Raw genomic sequence first — 25,915 nt, forward strand, 5'->3', positions numbered from 1 at the left:
CCTCTCTCCCCCCTTCTTTTCCTAATTGTTGGTGAGGCATTGTCTCAAATGTTGATCAGAGGGCAGGCGCAAGGCCTTCTTCGCGGAATTGCGATGCCTGGCCTAGCGGATCCCATTACCTATATTCAGTTTGCTGACGATACCCTCATCTTTTCTGGCGCATCGTCGGATTGCATCAGGAATCTCCTTATCACATTGCATTGTTTTGAAGCGGTTTCTGGTCTCAGGATCAACATGAGTAAATCGAAGATTCTAGGAGTTAACGTGCCCTCTTCGACGATTCAATCCTTTGTAGCTATGCTCGGGTGCCAGGTTGATTCCTTCCCGACGTCTTTTGTCGGCCTCGCCCTTGTTGTAGGACCCCCGTCGAAGTTTATGTGGGACAGAGTTATCAACAAGTTTCACAAAAACCTGGCATCGTGGAAATGTTGATATTTATCGCTGGGCGGTCGTTTGACTTTGATCAAGTCAGTCCTTTCTAGCCTTCCCCTCTATTTTATGTCTCTATTCAGATGTCCAGCCACGGTCCTAAAGGCGATTGAAAAAATTAGAAGGGATTTTCTTTGGTTTGGCAAGGAAAATCAGAGGAAGTTCCATCTGTTGGAGTGGAATGAAGTTTGCAAATTGTTCAGGGAGGGAGGTGCTAACGTCAAAAATTTAAAACTTATGAATTCCGCATTGCTTGGGAAATGGGCTTGGAGATTTGCGACAGAGAAAGACGCGTTATGGACCTCGATTGTTAAAGGGAAGTATGGTTCATCTCATGGTGGATGGTGGCCGAAAGATTCTTCGTATTACAAGGCTTCGCATCTATGGAGAGGAGTCCTTTCCGCTAAAAATCCGGTGATCGAAAACTGCAGCTATGTCTTAGGTAATGGGTCTTCTATCCGCTTCTGGCAAGATCCGTGGGTGGGGGAAAAGCCGCTCAAATTTCAATTTCCTCAGATCTACCAGCTCTCCCCCGACAAAGATATTTGCATCAACAGATGCTATTCCATATTGTTGGTGCAAACTGTCTGGGATATTAGATGCGTCAGGAACCTGAATGATGAAGAAATCAGGGAGTTTACGGACCTTCAGGACTGCATTTCAAAGACAATGCCTCTCTTTTCTCAGTGTGACAATATTGGGTGGTCTCTGGACAAATCAGGCTCTTTCTCCGTGAAGTCCCTGTATACTCTCATATATCCTGCAGCGCATTCTCATTGCGACGCCAACCCCTTCATATGGAAATACCCGGTCCCTCCTAAATTCATATGCTTTGGATGGCTCGCGGGTTGCAATAGAATCCTTACGGTAGACAACTTGGCTAAAGAGAGGCATGCAGATCGTAAATATTTGTTTGTGTTGTATGCGGGAGGCTGAATTTGTTAATCATCTGCTGGTTCATTGCTCTTTCTTTTTGCCTATTTGGATTGATCTCTGTCAGAGGTTTTCGGTTTCTTGGTGCGCCTTTGAATCTGCTGCCGAGTTCCTATCCTCTTGGAATGGCCTTAAGCTTGGGAAGCTCAAATCCATCATTTGGCGCATGGCAATCCTTGCCATTTGGTGGGCTATTTGGACTGAAAGGAATGAGAGATGTTTCAACGATAATCCTTCCTCTGTTACATCTGTGGGTTCTAGGGCGAAGAAGGTAGTTATCGAATGGGCTGTTAATGTTCAGGATTTGTTAAATTTTGATTTTAGCTTTTTAGGTAGCTAGGGCTCTTTTGCTATCTCAGCAGTTTCGCCTCTTTTTCTGTTTGCTTCTCTCTTTTTCTTTCCTTTGTATCCTCTTTCCTTTTTTAATGCATTTTTCAGTTTGTTGCCTTTAAAAAAAAAACAAAAGTCAATTTTCTTGTCTTTATATAGCACAAGGGTAAAAAGATCTTTTTAGACGAAAAAAAGTTTATTACGATGACCACTTTCGATACATCGGGTCGAAAAGTAACCATGGTTGGTTAAGATTGCTGACCTAGATGCTTCCTAAAATGACCACTTTTGATACCTTGGGTCAATAATTCATCAGTGGAGAGATTGAAAAGGATGTTGCCCATAGAATTCAAGCTGTGTGGAAGAAATGGAGATGTGCAGCTGGAGTTTTATGTTATCATCCTGTACCACTTAAACTGAAAGGGAACTTTTATAGGATAGCTATAGGACCAGCCATGCATTATGGTATGGAATGTTGGACAGTTATGGAATAACATGTTTGTGGGATTAGTGTAGCTGAATGAGGATGTTGAGATGGATGAGTGGCAAGACAAGGAAGGATATAATTAGAAATGAAAGCGCTCGAGGGAGCTTAGGAGTAGCACCGATAGATAATAAGATGAGGGAAAGTAGACTTTGATGGTTTGGTCATGTGCAGTAAGAAAATACTTGATGACATGTTGCCTAAATGAAGGTATGGCCATAGGCATCGATAGAGTGGAATGGCGGAACATGATTCATGTAGCCGACCCCAATTAACTAGGATGAGGCTTAGATGATGATGATTGATCATCATCTTCATCATCATGAATGGTTCTGTCACAATTCTGTATGGTTTGCCAGCCGATGTTAGCCACAGGTTGGGTTTTTACTGTATATGGAAAACAACAGTGTTTATTTGGGAATACGAAAAGGGGGTTATTTGACTTGTTTGCATTGAGGGTGCTATATGTCAATACCTCTTCAGAATATTTGCATAAATATTTCTATTGATAATGTACTCCACAAAACCACATGGAAGATGCCACGTCTTTTATGCACATTTTGCGATATTTGCTTTCACACATCCACACAGAACTTTTGACTTGTATGCATATGTTAAAGAGGAAGTTGATTTTCTGTTGAGCAGCTGATCGTAGAACTTTTGCCAATCTACTATTTAAAAGCCGGCCCAAAATTTCTGGGGGGAGAGGCTTATATGATGTTATTTGCATCATGATTTTAATAGCAAATTACATTCAGCTTCTGAAAATTTGTTATATTATTTTATCTGTTTAGTATTTTTAGCAATGTTTTATGGTGAAAGAAGGAAGTGACTTTTCCAACCTGATTCAGTTGTTCTGGCGATCTGTTCCTCATGATTTGTGTTGATTTTAGTCATTATATCTTCACAGACTGGAGCTATGAGGCTTGGACAGGATGCCATTGTTCTCACCCAAACTTCCCACTCTAGATCCGTAGCCTTACTGTCGCAAACTTTCAATGAAGACAAAGATGTAATCCGGCATGAACGGGTTCCTCTGTAATTTCTGCTATATTGTTCTGTTGTCACTTAACCAGGTCTTTCTTTCCAAGTTTTCCATTTCATAACAAGTGACTATACATGTGTACATTACTGCAGAATATTGAGATTCCTATTGTAAGCTACTGCAGACGGAAAAATTTTATGGAGGTGGACACAACTATCAACTCTGAAGCATCAGCAAATGCTCATTTGAAAGCCATAAAGGAATTTTCACCATTCAATGAGTATTTTATTGGTGAGAAATTAGGATTGTTTGGGGAACATACTGGCACACAAATATACATATGGAATTTGGATAGATGGGGTTTGAAGTATAGTATGAAGTGGACAGATCAGAGTTCTCCAAATCAGAAGCAGGGTGATATAGTTATTCGTTCTGAGCGGATTAGGTCACGCCCCGGACAAATTAGCAAGCAGGTTGGTCCTATTGTTGTTACCCATGCTATGTCTTGTTTGCTGAAGGTGACAATTCTCTTGTCTAGGCTGAATCTATAGCATTATATAATTTTGTGGTAATTTGTTTTGGTCTTGTGGGTTCTGCAACTTTGGTCAAGCTATTTAATCATCCTTCAAGTGAATGCATATGCAACCATGCATACTTACGTTGTTAGATGCTTGCCAACTTGGCTATTACATGTGGCATTTGTGCTTGCATCTATGCATGCCTGTATTGATGAGTGATATGCTTGTCCACCACTCAAGTTATTTGGGTGGCTTGGTGTATTTGCGCTGAAGTCTTTAACAAGTCATCATTCTATAACCATTTATGTGTATCTCTATTTACATGGCTTCTCAGGTTCCTCTGGACTATTCACTTCAAGCTTATTTTGAAGTTATTTTCTTAGATCCTCGTATGATGATATTTGTCCAAGGATCATTGGTAATTGCATGCTTCTTCTTCTTCTTCTTCTTCTTCTTCCTCATATAATATTTTGCTCAGAAATTTTCTATCGGTAAATGTTTCATTAATAAGAAAGAGAAAACTAGTCTACTGCAAGGAGTGCATAGCTATGGATTTTATATGCTTGCTCAATTCTTCTGATAGGTAAAAAGTCGACCATTGGCAAAGTCCCTGAACCGGACTGCTATAGTGAATGGCAAAATCATGGGTAAAGCTGTTAGATTGATTTTGGGCTACAGTCAAATAGAGTGGGAGAGGGTGAATTGCGGAATTTTCTTGTATTGGCATGGCCGTTTGATTGAGGTAAACTTCATGGTGTGATCTAGCACAAACATTTAAAACCTCTACTTGTGGGAAAAGTACACATTTGTTCAACAGCAGATCTTTTTTGGGCCATTCTTTTGCTACTTATAAGGAGTTTTGAAGTTTAATATAGATTTTTTGAATCTTCTTTCACGGGTAATTGGCTGATCTACCTTATATTGTTTTTGTCATGCTGCTTGACACAACACTATCCTTTCTCTTATTCTGTTTAAAACTTGGTTCATTTTCATCTTTCTTTGAGAAGCATCATTCCAACTACGGAAAGGGTGCTTTTATATTTCTTAGAGGCTTTTATTTTCTTCTCTGAGTTGAATTTTCTATTAATTTGTTTAAGCCAATAAGGCATAAGAGTAGGGGGCTGATCAGTTTTACTGACTTGGTTGATTCCTTTCTTTTATCGATAGTGACTTGTTTGATTATCATGTCTCTGTACTGATTTATGTCCTACATAAAACTGATCAGATCTTTTTTGGGCCATTCTTTTGCTACTTTTAAGGAGTTTTGAAGTTTAATTTAGATTTTTTGAATCTTCTTTCACGAGTAATGGGCAGATCTACCTTATATTGTTTTTGTCATGCTGCTTGACAGAACACTATCCTTTCTCTTATTCTGTTTAAATCTTGGTTCATTTTCATCTTTCTTTGAGAAGCATCTTTCCAACCATGGAATGGGTGCTTTTATATTTCTTAGAGGCTTTTATTTTCTTCTCTGAGTTGAATTTTCTATTAATTTGTTTAAGCCAATAAGGCATAAGAGTAGGGGGCTGATCAGTTTTAAAAAAGAAAAAGAAAAGAAAAGAAAAGAAAAAGAAAAAGAAGAAAAAGGAAGAAGAACATTCATTGATGTCTTCTCTCTCATTGAACTGTTAGAAAATGCTGCTATGTCGTATTTATTCCTGGAATTGTGTTGTCTTAGCAATATGCAAGGCCTAAAATGGAAATCCAACTTTGATTATTTATATTAGTTAGTTACTATAGAAAGTATTTCTTCTTTTATGTTTCATTCCTTGCCTGTAATTTTAAAGATTACAATATCCTTATTTCAATAAACTGTTTTAGGTCCTGATTTTTGGGCCTTTTTTTTTTTGGATAGGCTTACAAGAGAGTGGGAGGCATGGTCCACAATGCAGACATGGGCCGAGGCATAATTGGGGTCATAGACGTTACAGATATAATGGTACAGGTTCTGCAGAAATATAAAATTAGCTGTTTTGTCCTTTGATAATCTGTCTATGAGGATATCTCTAAAGGGCTATTTGTTGTCTATTGACTTGAGATGCTTTGAATTTCTCAATAATGTCATGTGTTGTTCAGCTTAACTCAAGACTTTTGCTTATGCACAACCATGTTGGTAGAATACCATATGGTCCATATGTGTGTGTGTGTGAGAGAGAGAGAGAGAGAGAGAGAGGCTTACCTTTGATTGCCCATCCATCTCAGAATGGACGGTCCCTATTGATTTATACTAAAATAGTTCCAGCCATTTATGCGGACTTGCTATGATGTGAGGCTCACCTCTGATTACCCTTATGAAAAACCACTCTATTATGATGATCCAAACCATCTAGTCGATGGATAGGAAATGGATAGTCCATATTTGTCATATTAGAACGGGTCCCGTTAGTGATATGGACTTTCCATCATCTGCTCCTCCTTCTATCGCCACTCTCCTAAAAAATGAATTTGATTGTATGATCCCAAGTATCTGGTTTATGGTTGTGAAATGGATGATCTCTATTTTTAAATTTTTTTTTACATGCACACACACCCCCACACACTCATGCCATAGTGGAATTTCACCACCTATGGATACTTGAACCCTTGACCGGGTGTTGAAATGGATGATCTCTATTTGTTTTACCATTAAAATGTCTGACTAATGTTCATCATATGGGCCAACCTTTGGATCATCCATCCCTTGTAAATGGTTTGGAACGTCCGTCATGTGGGCCCACCATTTATTGCTCATCCTTCTTAAAAGCCACTTTGATTGGATGATTCTAATCATTTGTTCGATGACTAGGGAAATGTATGATGTATTGATCAATGATGTAGGACATGAAATTTAAATATGATATGCAAGATTTCAAGCTTAGATCATACTAATTCAGAAACAATAACATAAAAATTCCACATCCCACACAAAAGTCCAAACATTCAAACAAGGGGAATCTGTGCGGGTCCAGCCTACACGGGCTAGGACTGGATCAATAAAATTATGGACCAAACAATGCTTAAAAGGAAATAGAAATCATCCACACATGCACAATAACCAACCCCTAATCCAAGGGATTCACCAATTTCAATTCAAGGAACCCTATGGTGAGAAAAGGGGTAGAAATTGGGGTTTTAGGCTAATCTAGGGTTAGGGTTAGGGAAATCAAATGAGAGAGGAGTGAAAGAGAGGAGAAAAGAACCTGGAACCAACTCGCGTGTGTGGACAGCAGGGGGGGTGGCGCTGACACACGTGCGCTGATGGCTGGCCGCACGTACATGGGGCCCACGAATTCCAAAAGAGCTCTCTTGGGTCTGGTCGGCCAGACCTGAGCTTCAAAACCCCAAAATCTTACGTCGATCTGACGAACGGCCTGGGCGTGGTGCTCCGTCGAAGTTCCAGCCCTCCTGTAAGGACAGATTATGGAAACTGGCTGTAGGGAGAAGATCTGCTGCAAAAAATGATGGATTCGAAGCAAGGATGGTTGTAGAAGGCGAGAGATATGGATGGAAGATGGTAAGGGCGGATTGGGATAGGCATGGCTTCGCACCACAGTAGTTAACCCTTCGAAAAAGGAGGGCTTCACACCCACTTGAATTTTTCCACAACTCAAAACTCAAAGAGTAGAAAAAAAAAAAACGCAGGAATTTTTATTTCTTCAATGAATCAAAAGAACTACACGGGGTGCCTATTTATAAGAAAACCTTATACCCCAAAACTCGCGCCTTATGCGCAACCTATTACTTGGCGATGAAGTAAACCAAAATAAAAACTAATCAAAGAAATCTAAAGTGTTCATGACGTTCTAAATAACATAAATAAGCAAAACCTAAAATATGAACTTAATTCGATTAGTGGGCCATAATCATGAGATCCCATGATGGGCTTTACTTGACTATCGGGCCCACTCTTTTGAACCAAAACTCCATCTTCTAACCAGGAGGCCCTCCATGGACGTCGTTATCGAGCCAGATCGACAGTGGGGCCCTCCGTGCGTATGTACGTTTTGGGGGGGGGGGGGGGGGGGCGGCGTGCATGCGCGCGATGTCCCCATCAATCAAGTATAATAGATAATTTTAAAAAAAAGATGAATAATATTATTAGGCAACATCCAACGAGAAAATAAAAAGACGCATAACAACAATAAGAAAATTAAAACACAAAAGCTAGCAGGATCAAGACAACCCATATAATCAAAGAGCCCACTCCTTGATGAATTAACTGCTTAACAAAGAACCCCCAAGCTGAAGCCTTCTTGTTAATGAAACATCGACTATTTCTCTCGGACTAGATAGCCTACAAAACTACCAGAAGTGCAGGCTTCCTTCTCCTCTTACCAAGTTTCCCTCCATCCCCAACATTCCAAGATCTGAGGTGGCCTTTAATGGAGCTGGACATCACCTAAGACACCTCTGCTTGCTAGAGAACACCATTCCAAACAGTGGGGGAGAAAGGGCAGTGGAGAAACAAGTGCTCTACTAATTTTGCGTCCGTGAGACAGAGGAATCACACATTTGGAAGGATAAGACCTCTCTTTTAAAGATTGTCGATGGTGAGAATCTGACCTTTGCTAACCAGCCAAGCAAAGGCAACGATCTTCATGGAGGCACCGTAAGACCAAAGCAAGCTCGTGCAGCTCAGAGAAGTTGAGGACTCCGAGGAGGATAGGATATGAAGAAGAGACCTATCCAAGAAAGCTCTAAACCTTTTGTGGCTCCAAACTAATGAATCAACAACCTTTGGGTCCACTAAGTAGCCTTGCATACGAGAAAGGAGAGCTAAAAACTCGTCGATTTGGTCGTCTTTTAAATTCCTGCTGAATGGAGGTGTTCACATCCCACTCTGACCACTAAATGAGAAGCAATCAATGATCGAAATATCAAGATTAGGGTAAAGGCTAGCCAACAAGGGGAAGGAGACCTGAAGAGGTGGGTCCCTGCACCATCCACCCAAAATTTAATCCTTCTACAATTACCCATGAGAAAGAAGTGTTTTCGAAATGTGGTTAGTCATTTTCTCGATCTCCTTTCGCAGGGCAGAAACCTTATAATTGTAGGACTTTTTAGTCCGTCCTCCAATCCTCAATCTCCACACCATACTTAACCTTAATCACAGATTTCCATAGAAGATCTCTGCAAAATGCCAAATTCACTTGACCAATGACGCAGAATTAACAAGGTCAAGATGTTTTATACCTGCCCTGCCCTCTAGAAAAAGGTTTGCAAATCTCATTTACAACTAAATTAAGAAGGTGAAAATTCCCAAACTTGGATCTTTCTTGCCAAATAAAGTTTCTACAAAGCTTGTCAATCTTTAGATTAACAGATTTTGGACATCAAAAGAATGACATGTAGTGTAAAGGGAGACTAGAAAGTGAATCATTGATCAAAATGCTTAACATTTTCCGCAAGATGCTCATCAAAGGCCAAAAAGTGGGTCTAATTTGGGGATTTAAAACTGGCGAGTCAAGAATAACAATTGCTCGTCTCTAGTTTGCAAATGGCACCATCCTTTTCTATGATGCAAGTAAAGATACGATAGACAATCTGCAGAAAATTGTTGTATCATGCGCAGATCTTTTTGGCTGCGAAGTAGGATCCTTCCCTTCTACATATCTTGGGTTGCCTTTATGTATAGGGAAACTGGCACAGTATCTATGTGACCCAATCAAAGAATGCATTGAGAGGAAACTCTCTTTCTAGAAGAACTATCATCTATCCTTGGGTGGTCATTTGACGTCGATCAAAGCAACGTTCACCAACATGCCTCTATACCACATGTAATTATTCAAATGCCCAAGATCGGTGTTGGACAAGCTGGAAAAACTTTGACATGACTTCCTATGGAGGGGAAAGAGCAAAGGAAAAAGTTCCATCTCTTGAGATGGGAAGAGGTAAGCCTTTATTGGGGGCGGCTATGGCAGTTCGCTTTGGAGGATAAAAGCATATGGAGAAAGGTTTTGGCAAGGATCAGAACTGGCCCTTGGGGTTGGTGGATCAAAGATTCCTCGAAGTAGCGTTCGAAGTCTCGGTATCACTATAAGTTTCGCTGGCCGGGGATATGGAAACCATATCGACATCCACAATAATATCGTTGATAACCAGAAATGCGGGAAAACATGGAAAAAATGGTAGAATTTTCAGTAAAACTTAAAGAGATGCAAAAAATAAACATTTGCATAGTTATAAATAAAAAGTTTGCAAAAAGAATGTATACACAGTAAGTTTCCATTTAACCATTCAATCATTCATCCAAGCATCCGTCAATATTGCAAAATATCAGCAGCTCATGATATTTTGCCAAAAAATCATTAACAACTGGAAATGAAACGAAAGATTGTGGTCTTGATATCGCACGTGTTGCAGTAACGATAATATTGAGATATTATCAATATTAGCAACGACAAATTGAAAACTGCGTACAACAATGTGCTCATAGAGGCCTCTTTGATGTTGAAATGGGTGCTTTTCTGTCTCTTAGAGAAAGGGGCGAAATGCTATCATCAGGATTAATTGCACTCGAGGACAACATTAAAGTCGAAGCAACCAATTGCATGGCCAAGGAGCCAACGTCTATAAAAGGAATAGTCCCATAAGAGGAACTATCTTGATGGGTGAGAAATTGACGAGAAGGAGCAACAACGAGGATTGATGCACATCCGGGGCCAATCTCGACCATCCAATGCTTAGGGTCCCCACTAGGGGGTGAGATTTGAGGGGGGCGATGGCAGATGCTAACTTCAGAGGGGGGATTGTTCCAAATCACGACTTCCACATGACCTGCCCCCCTGTGCACGAGTGCTAGCAATCGATCAAGGTTCACTTGCATACCTGTCATGTCCCTTTGGTCTACAAGACTCCAGAGCAAGAAGAGGAATCTGGAAATGGCCATTCTCACTCCGACAACCGGAGCAGGAATTAAACCTACGAATTTGCCTCGCCTCGACTATAAGCCACATCTGGTGCTCCACAGAACCTTCTTGAAGAACCCTAATGTCTACGAAAGTCTTCCACACCGAGACGTTCATAGCTGCTGGAATTTTGGTGACATTGCCGACCCAGATGAGGATTCTTACCTTGCGGAATTCTTCTCATATATTAGAAGATTCATCTATGATCTTAATCTCACCTAATCAAGACCCCAAAGACCTAAAGAATTCGAATGACCAAAGTTCTAATGGGATGCCCAAAATGAGGAACCAAACATTAGAGCAACCAAAAGGCGACCCTAGTCTGACCGTCTAACAATGGAGGCCACCAGACCAACACGGGGAATCTGAGCTGTGAAGATGATTTTATCGAGGTCTTCTAATGGACATAAGGAAACCCAAACAAAAATTAGATCAAGATAGTGGATGATAAGATTGTTAGGTTGAAGATTGCAGTAAAAAACCGAACCATGTTTGGAGATCTTGGAGCGAGAAGCCAGGATTCATGGAAACCACCAAGCTCCATTGAAGCCCCAAGGCGTCTTTAGAAAGAAACAAAGGGGAAAACCGATATCTCTGGAAGAAACCGATGACCGTGGTGATTATAATGGTCTAGTTGTTAATTTATGATCATCCATGACACAAATCTCACCTTTTATTACATCCTACAAAAAATCGATAAACATATCCTAACCATGACATCAATTGTAAGAAAATGGATGGTCCATTTTAAACTAGAGATCTCTTTTAAAAACACTAGCCCTTGTTAGTTCATAATAAGAATATTTCGATCTTTTCGTGTTCCATTGATTATTCGCCTTATTACCATGCACAGAATGGAGGAGCTGTATGAGAAGAAAATCTCACGTACGGTTATGGATGGAGATTCTTTAAATGGAATGAACGATTGTAACGGATGTTGGCTCAATCCGAAAGAGATTATGCAGAAGCCTTTCTACCCGACCAGAAATTGATCTTGTATGTGATTGTTTACCTCTATTATGCAGGCCCACCGTTATTTTTTTTTTAAATTCATCGCAAGAATTCACTTTGATTGGATGACCCTAACAATTAAGCATTGGTTGGGAAGTGGATGTGATGCAGGACAATTAACTACTTGCTCTAAAAGCTCGAACTGTTAGAGTATGGTGAATTAATCCCTTTATCTCATAGTCTAGGTCCCACATCTCATGGGTTAGGACCTCGGCCGAACTCCCCTCGTGGGCCCCAAATCACATGGGCCGCCCACCCCGAGTGTGTCCCCGTATCCCACGGCTACCCCACTCGAGCTCGGTGTGAAATGCCCTTGCATCAATCACCCTCGGTGAGAAGTCTCGAACACGAGACCTCCCCGTGGGCCCCAAATCACATGGGTCACCCATCCCGAGTGTGTCCCTGCATCCCACAGGCTATCCCACTCGAGCTCGGTGTGAAATGCCCTTGCATTAGGATGATCCATATTTATTATGCTAGGAAAATTATTTGATTATTATTTATCATGTGGGGTCTACCTTTGATTTCTCAGTACTTGAAAGAAATACTTTGACTGGATTGCTCAGTACTTAAAAGAAATACTTTGACTGGATGATGCTAACATCTAAGCAATAGTTCGGAAACTTGATGTTCCAAATTGATTATAGTCTTGCCTTAAAATGGGGTGAGGGCACCCTGACGTCATAAAAAAATAGACCTTTAATCATGTGGAGTCTATCTTTGGTTGGTCATCCCTCTTAACCATCATTTTTTCCCCCAAATATCATACCCATCATATCATTGCCTAAAAAATGGGCCTTTCGTTTCCCAACTTCGTTTATAAGGGAATTTATTTATTTATTTTTAAATTGGCAAGTTCATCATTTATGCCCCTTTTGCTAATTGATTAATAAGTATATTTAGCAATTAAGGTCAATATAAACACATTTGTAGGCAAAAAATTAGTAGGGAAAACAGGAATTTAGTGTTAGAGTTTTTAGAAATACTGCGGAATTTAAAGTTTCAAAAAATATTATATTTTAATTATTTTTAGGATCCCTATGTAGAATTCATTCAAAACTGATGTTTTTGGTCCATGGATATTGTTGAGACCGATTCTCTAGTAAAGATCTATCCTCGATATATTTCAAATGAAGGAGAAAGCAAAGAGCCAACACACACACACCTAGAGCAAGGTTAGGGCGTGCGCAATGAGAGTTGTCCACACAGTGAACCCCACACATGTGGACATGTGGATGTGGAAGAAGGGAGAGAAGATCTCTCCCCCTATATCTTCTCTCTAGTGACACCCAGGGGTAGGGACATCTAAGATCCTTCTTTTGCTAGGTGCTCTCTCTCAATATGATAGAATCTACATACAAGGACTTGGGGTTTCATGAGGTGCATCTGTTACAGTACACCTCATCCTGTGAGACTTCTTTCTTCTCCTTTTTTTTTTTTTTGGAAAGATAACGAACTTTTATTAAAACAATGCAAGCAAGAAACAACAACAAGTAGAAAGGGACGCCGAGGTGGCGACCATGCTACATCCCAGGAAACTCCATATTGCTACCCTTAAGCTTGGAAACCGAAGAAGCCCATTCTATAATTAGTAATTTGATTCTATGGGAGATGCCTTCCATTGATTTGTTGGTATTATTAAAACACCTCGCATTTCTTTCTTCCCATGCTGCCCACCAAAGCATTAGTAAAGCCATTCTTCAAAGAGATTTCTTTGGATGGCTAAAGTTGACTTCATGCCATGCAAGCAAGCAATGGTCTACCGAGCTTGGGTGGCTCCACAACAAATGAAATTGACCCAAGATATCAGCCCATATTGGACCTAACAGGGTGTAATGAACAATAAGGTGGTCCATCGTCTCTTCATTTTGCATACACATAAACATAATACACACACTAGGAAGCACCATTCCTCTTTTCCTTAGATTATCCACGTTAAAGACTCTTTCTTTCGACAAGCTACTCAAATGCTACAATCCCGGGGGGAACACAATAGGACCACACAAAGTGAGTGCCCCACGTCTCTTTGAGAATCAGCATCACCTAAAAGCGAGTAGAATGATTTGGTTGAAAATCGCCAATCTTATTGATTCTCCACACCATCTTATTTGGTTCAAAAACATCCGAGACAATAACTTGAATGCGCTCCAACAGATTAACATACTCTTCCACCTTGTCATCTCGAAGGAGATGCGTACACAGGGGATCCCACACTATCGCCCCTCCAATACGAGAAAATCCATTTCTCCACCAAAATGGAGGGATCTAACGCTAAACTGAAGATGGAGGGAAACAACTCTTTTAGGGCAGAAGAGTCCACCCACGCATCTTCCCAAAATATGATTTATTTATTTTTTTGTTTTTTCAATCTTACCAATGGAGAACCCCACACCTTGTAAGAAAGCTGCTTTCACTAAACAAACTCCTTTCCAAAGGGTTGACGATCTATATTGAGTCAAGTCCCTAGTCCCCTAACCCCCCACTAAGGATTCATACTTGCTCCTTGTACCAAATTGACACAATCCCTCCACCATCCATGACCATCCTCCCTTGATCCGATACCTATGCAAATTAATGGGTGGACCACAAGATCTTGCCATCGGATTACCATCAAGTGCGATTAAAACTTTTTTAACAATCAATGTAAAAGTTCAACGGTTGAAAAGATGTAAAAACCATTTCAATGTTGGGTGCAACTAAAAATAACTTGAAGAATGGTCTAATCTCTATAATCTAAGCAAACAAAAAGTGTTCCTAGGCAACTAGTGGATCCTGTGGGATCATATGGATCTCAACCGTATCACAAAGCATGCACCCAACCACACCCACATATGAGTCACTACTCGTGAGGGCCCAAGTACATTACACTAGGAGCTTGAACTCCCCATACGTAAGGTTGAAAGATTAGTCAGCTGGTACATAAGGCGATCATGATTGGACATGATGGGCCTCCTGATCCAAAGACTTGAAGCGCTCCAATGCAAGTGTCCAGAGAATCTGGTATCAAGATCCCATATCCATGAACATTCACTCCTATGTGAGGTAGCTAAATGCACCAACTTGACAGTCGTCGTTGTGCCCGATGGTGAAGACCGCCATCCTGACTCATCATTGGTCTTTTCACATTGGCTGCCCACCTACTGCCGCAGGTGGCCCAAACCTGCATAAATGGTCATGGACGTTCTAGACGAGATCCATGGTCCACAACACTCCCCTAGGGAACGGTTGTTTTGTCCACTCTAATGTGCCTAAAGACAACCGGATAATCCCTCTATGTAACCCATCAGTAGATGTACAATTTAGAGTAAACACGTATAGTAATTATGGCATTAATATCATGTCCACACAAGACCTATGGTCATCATGATCAATGGTTAAGATCAGCATGCCTTTTCAGTGCACAACACTAACACTAGGAATTTCTACATTCACAAGTAGCGTGCCCTTGGAATTTTATCTGATCGTCACATGCCAATCAAACTGAAGGGGAGATTTTATAAGATAGCCATAAGATTGGTCATGCTTTATGGGACAAAATGTTGGTCAGTCAAGGAATAACATACTCATAGGACGAGTGTAGCTGATATGACGATGTTGAGATGGATGACTGGCAAGACAAGAAAAGATAGAACTGAAAAAGAATGCATTCGAAGGAATTTAGGAGTAGCACCAAGTAATTAATAAGATATGGGAAGTAGATTTAGATGGCTTGGCCATGTTCAATGGAGACCGTGTGCAATAGAGACCAAGTACTGCAACAATTATAAGGAGCTAGTTGGTTCAAGTTGACGGCTCTAAAAGGGAAAGGGGAAGGCCCAAAAGGATGCAGAACAATGTTCATGTAGCAGACCTCAATTAGTTGGGATAAGGTTTTAGATGATGATGATGTTCATGAGTAGTAATGTGATCAAATAATCGACTAATGAAGTATCATTCTCGGTTGATCACATGTCCATTTCCAAGTAATCCTTATATAAATTGATCCCACTGCACTAAAATTTTCTACCTTTCTCTTCATTCTATCAATTGGTCACGATGACTAATGCCCATTCTTAACTGGCCTCAAAAGTTCCTTTTTTTTTTTCTTTTTCTTTTTTTTTTTGTACTTTAAATAGGTCAAGCTTAATTCAAATTTTCCTGAAAAAAAAAAAAAGAGAGAGATTTTTTGCTTATCTTTCGAAATATATGGAGCTTTAGACATTTATACGATTATTATTATTTTTTTTAATGATTTTTTTTAACAGAGATTGATATGTGCTTCACAGAGAATAAGAATTGCTTTTTCTTCTTGTGCCTGGTGCAGAATGACAGGAATGGGCGTGTATGGGTACATAGCAATAAGCAAGGTTTCCAAGATTGTGAACAATATGCTGAGCTGGAGAAGTGGTTGGGTGATAGATCAGATGAATACTGGGATGCTCATTTTGATACGCTTCACTTGGTATTTTACACAGTTCCTCTGTCGTTGTTGTCATTTGACCATCTCCTACTTTATAATGGTACCGTCTACCTTGCTATGGTTGGAAATGGGTAGATTCAGGCTCCGTTAAGCGGGGGTATCAATCTGTCTTTTAACTGATTATCTGAGTCTTGCCTCGACCGGACCACCATTAATTGAATGGGGCATTTGAGCCGAATACTGATCCATTATGATCATAAACAGCCTAGCCTTAGAGTTGCAAATTTGTTCTGGTTGGGGTCAACTGAACCCAACTGAACAAAGTTGTCAATCCAAACCTGACCCATCAATTCTGGCCTGACATCTTTTCATACTACCCACCTGACCTGAATTTTTTTAATTGGGTAATGGATTCTAAAAGACCATTAATATGAAGATACCCATCATGGATGACCCAAACTCTTCTAGATTGGATTGAGTATGCATATTGGCCAGGTCATGCATCAATCTGAACCATAGCTGAATCTAAATCAGGTTACAAACATCAAACTGAGCCCAACTTTAATCTAAGCCCACCTTACCCAACACAAGTTAAATTAAGGTTTGGCTAGCTGTGCTCGGGTTCTGACCAGCCCAAATTGCAGGCCTAGATGGGCTCAACAGAGAGTTGTCAAACTTAGGTGCCGCTTTGGATCATTTATGACCCAGGCCCGAATTCCAGCTTGGGCCTGATTGATGGGCCTAAAAACCTAGCCTAGGCCATGCCAATAGTGGGCAAAGCCTCGAAGTCGAAGTCCAAATTCAGCTCAGCCCTGCTCGCTGCCAACTGTTACTTCCATCTTGCTGATATAGCCATGGAATTTGGAAGTTGTTAGACATAAACAAGTTGTTGAAGAAAGAGGAATTGGTTCGCCTGAAACTGAGACATGCATATGCATCTGTTGTTATATTTCGAAATTGTCATTATTTTACTATTATTGTCGCTTTTCCTGTTATTGTCATTGTGTTCCTTAACAAAATTTATTGTTTTACACTATGAACACACACACACACACACACACACAGAGGGAGGAAGTCCAGTGCAAATGAAGGGGCTGAATGGTCCAGATACCACATACACGGCACGGTGGGCCCCATAAAAAAATTAGGGATAGGCATCCCTCCTCCCAACTCTTTCCCTTGGCGTGTCCCACCTGAATTACTTATGGGCCTAATATTTTGGGGGACCTTGAAGCATCTAATGGTTGGAGTCTATGGTACATACGTAGCATGGGAGGCCTTGTACAAAATCAAGGGTGGGGGAACACAACCAATTCAAGGAACCGAAACACAACTTAGCGTCTCCTCAAATCAACCACATGCTAGAAAACAAGCCTATTCACCTCTGCTATCTAACGGTAAAGATTGTATGCCGACAACACGGTCCTAGTTAAATCCAAGTGGATGAGCCCACTATGATTATTTCTTCTCATTTTCTCCCCCCTCCTTTTAAGCACCATAGAGAGGAAGAGCAGATGTTGAAACCCAACAAAGAGGAGATGTGGAATGCGCGGTTGAAGGGGGAGCACAAATATGAGGTGCAACAAGAAGGGAACGCGCGTATGTGGTAGCATGTTGTGCGGTCCAACATGGAGCATGCATTGGACGGTCTAGAGGGGAGCCCCCATAGCACAATCAAAGGTACAAAGTGTGATGCATGGTTCGAATGTGGTGTGCGTGTTGCGCGATTGAGAAGCGCTCTTAGCATGGACCGTGCTCTACTAAGCTGCTTTCCTAGCACGTGGCTGCTCACCTACACCACAAAATAGACATTACTAGGCATACCTTGAGTCTACTATTGCAGATTCCACCTGAAGTTCTTAAGTATTAACTTAGTTCAGTAACTCCTAATCTGACTCCGTATAGGCCACATCATTACCAGGAGATAGGCCTTGCCTAAATCACGTGAATACTGCCTCAATGACTGCTAACCTCATCGTGCATATCTATAAGCACGAAAGCTATCCCAGTGTGGTGGTACAGGGCTATGAGCACTAACCTGTACGAATTGTATCTGAACATACCCAACATGACAGGAATCCAATAATCTATGATGTTGATCTTCTAGCTTTTGGTTGTCAAAGAGTTTGTTGGTGGGATAGGTGAGCATGTCGATGCAGCCCTGTGTAGCTGCACAAGGCTGGTAATTGTGTAGACGAGGGTTAGCACCATGGTAGGGCATATGGCTAGGAGCAATAGGGCCTGTCCAAATTTTATTGGAACTTTAAAGAATGTCGATGCGTAGGTGAATATGGGCATGTATGTTGTGCGGCATGGCTAGAATGCTAAATTTGACATTGGATCCATTTTGCACTCAACAATAGGCATTGGCCCATAGATTCCAAGAAAATAGCTTGCATATGCAGAGTCTTTAGAAGGCTTCAGATGCACTCACGCAAAGGCCCATAGATGTCATGAAAGTAGCTTGCATATGCAAAGTTCTTAGAAGGCTTCAGACACACACGGCATGCACACGCAACCGCGCGCACGCGTTCACACAGTGCTCTCTACTAGGAGACCTTATTGTTAGTTAGGTTTGTCAACTGGTCGGTTCTGGTAGTGCTCTCTACCAGTTGGCATCTTGCCTGGTACAGGTCCCTTTGGGTCTACATCTGGTTCTTGAAAACCCAAGCATGGACCGGATTGGTTTGGGTACATGTCGAGTCTTTGGATCTAGGTTTCAAGTTGGGTTTGGGACAAATAAAGAGCGTTTGCATGGTTGTGCTCACCCATGGACGGATAAGATCGCACACATGTGCATAGTATGTAAACTGGCTCTTTTATGTGCTCGTAGTATAGGAAAAACCTGATTTTGTTGCTAGAATGATCTGTGTGTGTGCAGTGTGTGTCTGGATATAGATATGAGTGTAGTGCTAAAACTAACCAGACCCAATTTTTAAACGGGTCCAAAATGTGAGACCCAAACCTGACACTATTTCCTAACAGGTCCAAAAAATGGGAACCAGACCTGCTAAAATTGGGTTGGGTCTATTGGGTACCCGCCGGTCAGGGCATTGGTGCTTAATTTATTGATTTGATTGAAGCCTTCTCTTTTTGCTGGCCAAAATTTGTTGAGTTAATGATTGGATGATAATGATGGAAGCCTTCTCTTGTTTGCAATTCATTAGTTCCTGAGGTTACTGGAACTTGTTTTAGATTGCTGGAAATCTGTTTTAGGGACTTTTTAAGGAAATCTATATTCCTGAGATGGAAATTAATATATATCTTCTGGAAATTGTGTCAAAATTGCTGGAATATGTAAATTCTCACCGATTTTAAAGTAACAATTTTAGTTTTAAAAAATGTCAATTCTCGCTGATTTTCAGTTTGTATGAACTAAATATATAACTATCTTGTGTTGAAATTGGTGGGATGATCTAATATCTTTGGATATGCATTATGAGCAATTGGGTTCACTGTATCCTATCTCTTCCCTCTTCATGCAAACACTTTTTTTTTTTTTCTTATATCTTTCTTTTTCTTTTTTTCTTATCTCTTTCTTTTTCTTTTTTGTTTTGGGGTTGTGTTTGATTAATAGCAATTTTTTTTTTCTAATCTGGCACCTGTTGCTTTTGGCTATTCAGAAAAAAAGCAATGCACATTACAAGCCTGATCATGAGTGGGTACAATGTGACCAATGCCGGAAGTGGAGGAAATTGAGTTGCGATTTCAACACGGAGAGCTTGCCTGCAAAATGGTTCGTGAACTATCTTTTTCTTACGGCGCGCACACACACACATGCACGCAGTCACCTGTTTGTAGAAAGTGTGTTTCTAATTTGTGTGCCTTTGTCAATTTTCGAAACATTATTTCATGGGTGCATGCGGAATCTAGGAACATATGTTGTGCTACAGCAGATCAGTCTGAAATCGTTATGCTTGGAATGTCATTTCATAATGTCATTATTTCTAATTGTCCTTTTACTGTTGCATGCTTAGACCTGTCAATATGCCCCTTATTAATCAGGAATTTTTAATATTTATTGTAATGGTATATATTTTAGTTTTACCATTTTCTACACAAATTTCCACACATTCGTTTCTCGAAGCCATTTCCTAATGCATATTGGTTTTTTGTTTTTTGGTATGAGAAATGAGAGGCAAACTATATGGTATATTTTCGATTTTTTTTTTTCTGGAATGCAATATCCTTGATTTGAGCTAAATTAAGCCTTTTCATCTGCTAACTTCCACCCATCCAGGAGTACTGTTTCTTGCTTATTATCTTTGCTAATCATGGCAGCTTTTTCTCCATCTCTGTGTGTGTGTGTGTGTGGCCTTTTGGTGTAGGTTTTGCTGTATGCCACCATTTAATGGCAAGTGTGCAGATCCTGAGGAGCAGGTTGGACGTGGGGTGGTCACAATCACTGCAAAGCGTTCTGGATGTCATTCCAAAAAGGAACAACTTAAACCTGAGCATATGGTCGATTACATGGTGGATGGTAAGCATCAAAATGTTTACATTAAAACTTTTACGTTTTAACTATTCTTTATGTCTAGGATAGTTACTGAATGTCTTGAAAAGCCATACCAAACTATCCTCCATTTTAAACATATTTTTCTGGAAGTCTGAAACAATGCCTGGTTGACTCACCATTTTTTTTTCGTTTAAACATCAAATAAATTGTTGATAGTCTCTGCCAAACTGAAGGTTGGAACTTGAACCTGGTAGTTGGATCATGGCCAAACTGAGTTGACCAACTTGCCAAGTTTCGAGTTGATCAATGAGTGTTTTGAATATTGACTGGAACCTCAGTACCTTAGAAATGCCACTGAGCTAGGCTTCTATACTTTTAGCCATCAGAGATCTTACATATTCGTGAGTCTTGTCGTCTGAATATATAAGAAACCCAGTAAAGTCTTACATATTCCTGAGTCTCGTCGTCTGAATATATAAGAAACCCAGTAAAGCCATTTGATTAAATTTCAATGTAATGGAAGCAAATCTGTGTTTTTATCGTGAAAAGCCATACATCCAAACACTACAAATGGGAATTTCAAGAATTTCTTGATAATTGGTTTATGTTTTTCTTGCCATTGCCCAAATCCCATTTTGGGTTTCTCTAAACTGTGCCCTTGCTAGGGTATATTTGTTTATTTATTTTATTTCACAGCTCTATTTTGTCTCTTTTATGAAAGCCGTGGAAAGCTTGAGTTCGCCAACTCTGATTCAGATGATGTTGATGCTGCAATTGTCAGAAACACGTGTGCCAAGTCATTTTTTTTTTTTTTTTAAAGGCAGCTTAGAAACACTAATGATGCTATTAATAGGTATAGCTTGAGGCCTAGGCACAAATAGCTACATGCATCATCTCAAATAACTTAAAACTCATATCTGGATTTTTCTTAGCTTTTCTTCTTCTTTTTTTTATCGTTTTATTGACATCGTGGAGCATATTAATATGAAACAATATTTAATTATCTCACTGTTGATGAAGGGAAAACCTGTATAAAGATAGCTATCTATGCGACCAGGACACTATTTTAGAAACCAGTTTCATAGACTTTTGTTAGGAGCAGATCTTTTGAACTGATGGCTCATGTAATAAATGTATCATTAGATATTATCGTACAAGGACCTGTTGAATGAACAGTTGAATCTTGACTTTGATTTTAATTTTTTAACCCAAAAGGCATTTGGTTTATCCAGAATGCCTTTGTGAAAAACGGAACAATGTAAAAAGGGTGTGACTTCTTCAATCCTTCAACATAGCATATTTGTACATATGCTATCCACTGTTTCTTAAATGGTGCGTGTAGCATTCATGTCAGTCCCATTCTGATTTCCCACAATCCTGGAGCATATCCATTGTTAGGGGTGTACATTGAGTCGAACCAAGTCGAGCTGGCCTCAGCTTGACTCGGCTCAAACAGTGCCTGACCTCAGCTCGAACTCGGCTTGGCTCGGTTCTCAAGCCTGACTGGCCAGCTCGGCTTGGTTCAGTCAACAGCTCGGGCCAAGTTCGAGCCAAGATTGAGCTGAGTTCGCCATTGAGGCATTTCCACAAACACCTGAACTGCAACTTCAAAATCCCACTGTTTTACAAACAGGGACAATGGTTTTACAGGTATTTTCTCAAACACCTTCTAAGTAACATAAGAACCAAAAAAAAAAACAAAAAGAAAAAAGGTATTTGTTTCATGTACATACCTTCCTTGCCACCAACCAAACCTTCCTTGCCACCAGCCAAACCTTCCTTGCCACCAGCTACATTTCGTTGAGCCATTTTATCAAACAGCTGGTGAGCAACATCAATGGCAAAGTAACCGAGTCACCGAACTAGTTCGATTCGAGCTGGATTCGATCCGAGTTGAGTCGAGTCGAGCTGGGGCCTGCTCCAACTCAGCTCGAATTCATTTTCAAGCTCAAAAAATCAGCTCGACTCGGCTCGAACTCAGCTTCGAACTGAGTCGAATCAAGCCTTTTCGAGTCGAGTCGAGCGAGCTAACCGAGCTAGCTCAGTTCGTGTACACCCCTATCCATAGTGCAATCCTAACCATCCATCAAGTGGATTACCAATTGGAAAAGCTCAGCAGTCTAGTTCATTGGATCAGTGTACTTTTGTGAGTGCTCTCCTTCTGAAATGGGCCATGATTTGAGACTGTCCAGATTGATGTACATCTATGCTGTGTATGTACACCATGATTTAAGAGATGGCAGAAAACCATCATGCATCCATGTTGATTCCATCAATTTGAAGAGCTTGAATTTAAATCAAATTACTTCGAAGATGCTTTCCAAACTGATCTCCCAAGTTCAATAGATCACAAGGCTGATAAAACTCCAATAGCAAGGACTCTGCATGCACAAAACATATCTATGCATGTAATATCAAGAATCAACACATATTTGAGGGGGATGAAAGCAACACAAGAAATAAATAGGAGCAACACTGTATGTTTTAAAATTACAAACAAAAGAAAAACTTAATCAAAATAATTATCGATTCTAGAAAACCATATGATTCGGCTATTTTTAAGCTTACAGGAGTCTACATAAGAAGCAAAGAAACCAATGCTTTAAAAGTGTACAGACCCAAATAAGAATCATTCCTACTTCATCTCAACTTGCAACAAAAAGATGGATAAAACTGGGAAACTAGAACTAAGTCCAAACTGCATCAAACACCTTTACATGTCAATCATGTGTCTTTGAATTCAGAACTGCATGGGAATGTCTATGCTGTGGGCTGTGGAGAAGGAGGCTCCAAAACACCTCTGATGAAATATAAGGTGTCACAGCCCAAGTGGATTGCTGTCTTGGCATTCATCAGTCATCCAGCCATGGATATGTTCTAGTTCAATCTGGACCATTGGTTTGTTCTAGATCTGCAATTTACATTGGTTGGATGCTTGAGGTATTCTGTTCTGATGGTCAGATAGTCCAAATCTGAAGCTTGGACCTCAGGCCTAATTGAGACCCTATCTGCGATTTTATAACCAAATCAATGCAACTGCTAGGAAATTTTCTTGATCAGAGTTTATCAGGTTCCTTATTGTTGGTAGTCCATCATTAATTGTGCTTAGATTCTTAGTCATCCGTGGTCACCATGTCAACTCTAGAATGGGTCTGTGCCTATGGGATTAAGGACATTAGACTTATTTGTATAATCGAATCATTGTGGGCCCCTGTTTTACTGTGACCTGTCCTTATGGACATCTTGTGCTTGTGATTTGTAGCTGACAGTGGAGAGGGTTCGACACAGACAGAGGATGATGGGGAAGTGATCCGTTTGCCAGTTTTGAAGAGGCTCCGAAGGGGCGCTAAGAGTTGTAAGAAGTCATGAACCGATGGGAAAAAAATAGTCATTTCCTAGAATGGCTTCTCTGTACACAATCCTTTTGTAAATAATTATGTTTCTTTTACCTTGGAAAGATAAGGTGCAGGCCATCCGTTTAAATGTAACATGCTTAACAGATCTGTACCATTCATCCAATGCATGACAGTTGTAGAATTTTTTTTGATCCGGTAAAAAAGGTGGCCAACAGTCCACACTCAATGGTTAAATCATTGCCTGATGATTTTGGCGGTAAATCATTGCCTGATAAAATGGTTGGCCCAGCGGATGGACTCTAAAATTTTCCCCAACTCAAATGATTCCAGCGACCACTTTTAGCACCTAATTCAGTTGTGGACCATTATATTTCTCTTGTCAACCGTCCGACTGTCAGCCGCATACTGAAAGGTAAATATTGTGCTGTTGAAGGATATTTTCAGGCTAAGCCCATCCATCATGGGAAACAACAGCATGATGGAACAGTGGATACTCTGTAAAGATGCATACTCTGGGTCTGATAATTCCTCTCCCAAAGTAGTTTACCAGGGCGTATTCGTCTACAAGTAAGAATACGATTGCATGGGTGTCTGGTTTTCAGTCGTGATGATTTTTGTCCAAGGTTTGGGAACCATGGATATGTGTAGTCCGCTGTTGATAGACTATTCCTAGGAGTTCTCATTGATAGGAGTACGACATCTTAATCTTTTGATTCGGGGCCTTCTGATGGACAGGTAGAGTGAAGCACGCCGAATCATAGAGGGAAAGGTCATGATGCCGGCAATGGAGGTCTATCCAAGCCCACCCTGGCCCTGTGACAGGAGAAGCATCCGGTGGTCCATTCTGCACACTCAATTCGTTCTTTTTGCCCATCCATGATTATGGAACTAATTTTGTTTTACTTCTAACCACCCATTTTATAGCCATTAATTGGATGGTTAGGATTCTTGATCAGTCTGACTTTAGAGATGCTGTATCCAATGTGGCCTACAATTTGGATGGTCGAGATAGATGTACATGAGTGCCAAATGTAAGGAAGATGAGTCATCACCGTTTGTTAAATGGTGCTAGTGGAATTGAAATCCTGGTTTTCAACTTTGTTTGCCAGCATGGATTTTCAGTCCTAGATTTCAGAAATTGTATTAGTGACCTTGACTTTTTCTCTTGGATTCTTGAAATTATTTGATGATATATGCACAGAGTAATGAATGTGATGAATTAAATGCTCTCAATTATTCTAAATATGACATACATATACAAAATGAAGTTTCTAAATATGGCAAATGTGTGCAATATAAGATGTTGAAATGAGTTTTATTGTAAGATAACCTTGTCTGAGAAGACTACTTTAAGCTTTTGGTGTCTTGTAAAAGTCGGTCTACTAATTTCATAAAATAAATAAAATTCTATATATCATTTTATGTAGTTTTTTTTTTTCTATGGTACGGCTCACACATTGATTGCATAGAGGCTTGATTTTTGTAGCATTTAGTTTTCATGGTGTAAATGCAAGTTAAAGCAGCCAAGGGTGTGATTGAATGTGACCTTGTCCCTCCTTGGTTCAAACAAATCGTACCTTAGGAAAGGAAGGCGTAATTATGATGGTTGGAGATTACCCAAAATTCTGGATTTTGCAAGTTAGTAGTCTCCCTGGTAATTGAAAGTGGATAAAAATTTTGAATTTTGAAACATTCTATAATTGAAATTCAAGACTTTCAAGGATACTAGACAACCCCACTTTTACAAACCCTGGATGTCAATTCTCAACTGCTCAAAATCTAGATTTATTATTATTTTTTTATTATTATTTTTTTTTGTTGTCCACATGTACATGCAATAAAGCTCATGTACACGTGACACATATCATGGCATGATAGGTCCAATATCCAATTCACGCATGAGAACAAGACCGCTATATTAATGTCCTAGCCTAAAAATAACATACACCACCCAAAAAGATCCACAAATTCACTTGTGATCCATCCGATGATAATCACCATGTTCGGATGGGGTTGGATGTCATACAGAGACGACGTAGGCTTTACAAATCTCAACTTTATTACTTTTCAAATAAAAAAATTGAGGGCATTTCAGCAATTCTGTCCCTTTGCCGTAAAAATCCAAAC

The 25,915-nt window shown here is 40.2% G+C and overlaps 1 protein-coding gene across 5 annotated transcripts in view; it reads left to right on the forward strand.

Moving 5' to 3' along the window:
- LOC131219258 (uncharacterized) overlaps positions 1 to 24,034 on the forward strand; it is a 44,996-nt gene extending 20,962 nt beyond the window's left edge. For 3 of the 5 annotated variants that reach the window (XM_058214313.1, XM_058214322.1, XM_058214329.1), the window contains exons 8-16: positions 3,087 to 3,188; positions 3,314 to 3,679; positions 4,014 to 4,097; positions 4,263 to 4,421; positions 5,535 to 5,618; positions 15,881 to 16,018; positions 19,600 to 19,712; positions 20,305 to 20,456; positions 23,695 to 24,034. In XM_058214313.1, the coding sequence (XP_058070296.1) occupies positions 3,087 to 3,188; positions 3,314 to 3,679; positions 4,014 to 4,097; positions 4,263 to 4,421; positions 5,535 to 5,618; positions 15,881 to 16,018; positions 19,600 to 19,712; positions 20,305 to 20,456; positions 23,695 to 23,801 (1,305 nt within the window). In that variant the 3' untranslated portion in view covers positions 23,802 to 24,034. The remainder of the gene's footprint in view (positions 1 to 3,086; positions 3,189 to 3,313; positions 3,680 to 4,013; positions 4,098 to 4,262; positions 4,422 to 5,534; positions 5,619 to 15,880; positions 16,019 to 19,599; positions 19,713 to 20,304; positions 20,457 to 23,694) is intronic. The other 2 variants (XM_058214335.1, XM_058214344.1) reach the window with 2 other exon arrangements.
- The last annotated feature ends 1,881 nt before the right edge of the window (positions 24,035 to 25,915 follow it).

Source organism: Magnolia sinica, chromosome 1 (genome assembly GCF_029962835.1).
Source record: "Magnolia sinica isolate HGM2019 chromosome 1, MsV1, whole genome shotgun sequence".
Classification (NCBI taxonomy): domain Eukaryota; kingdom Viridiplantae; phylum Streptophyta; class Magnoliopsida; order Magnoliales; family Magnoliaceae; genus Magnolia; species Magnolia sinica.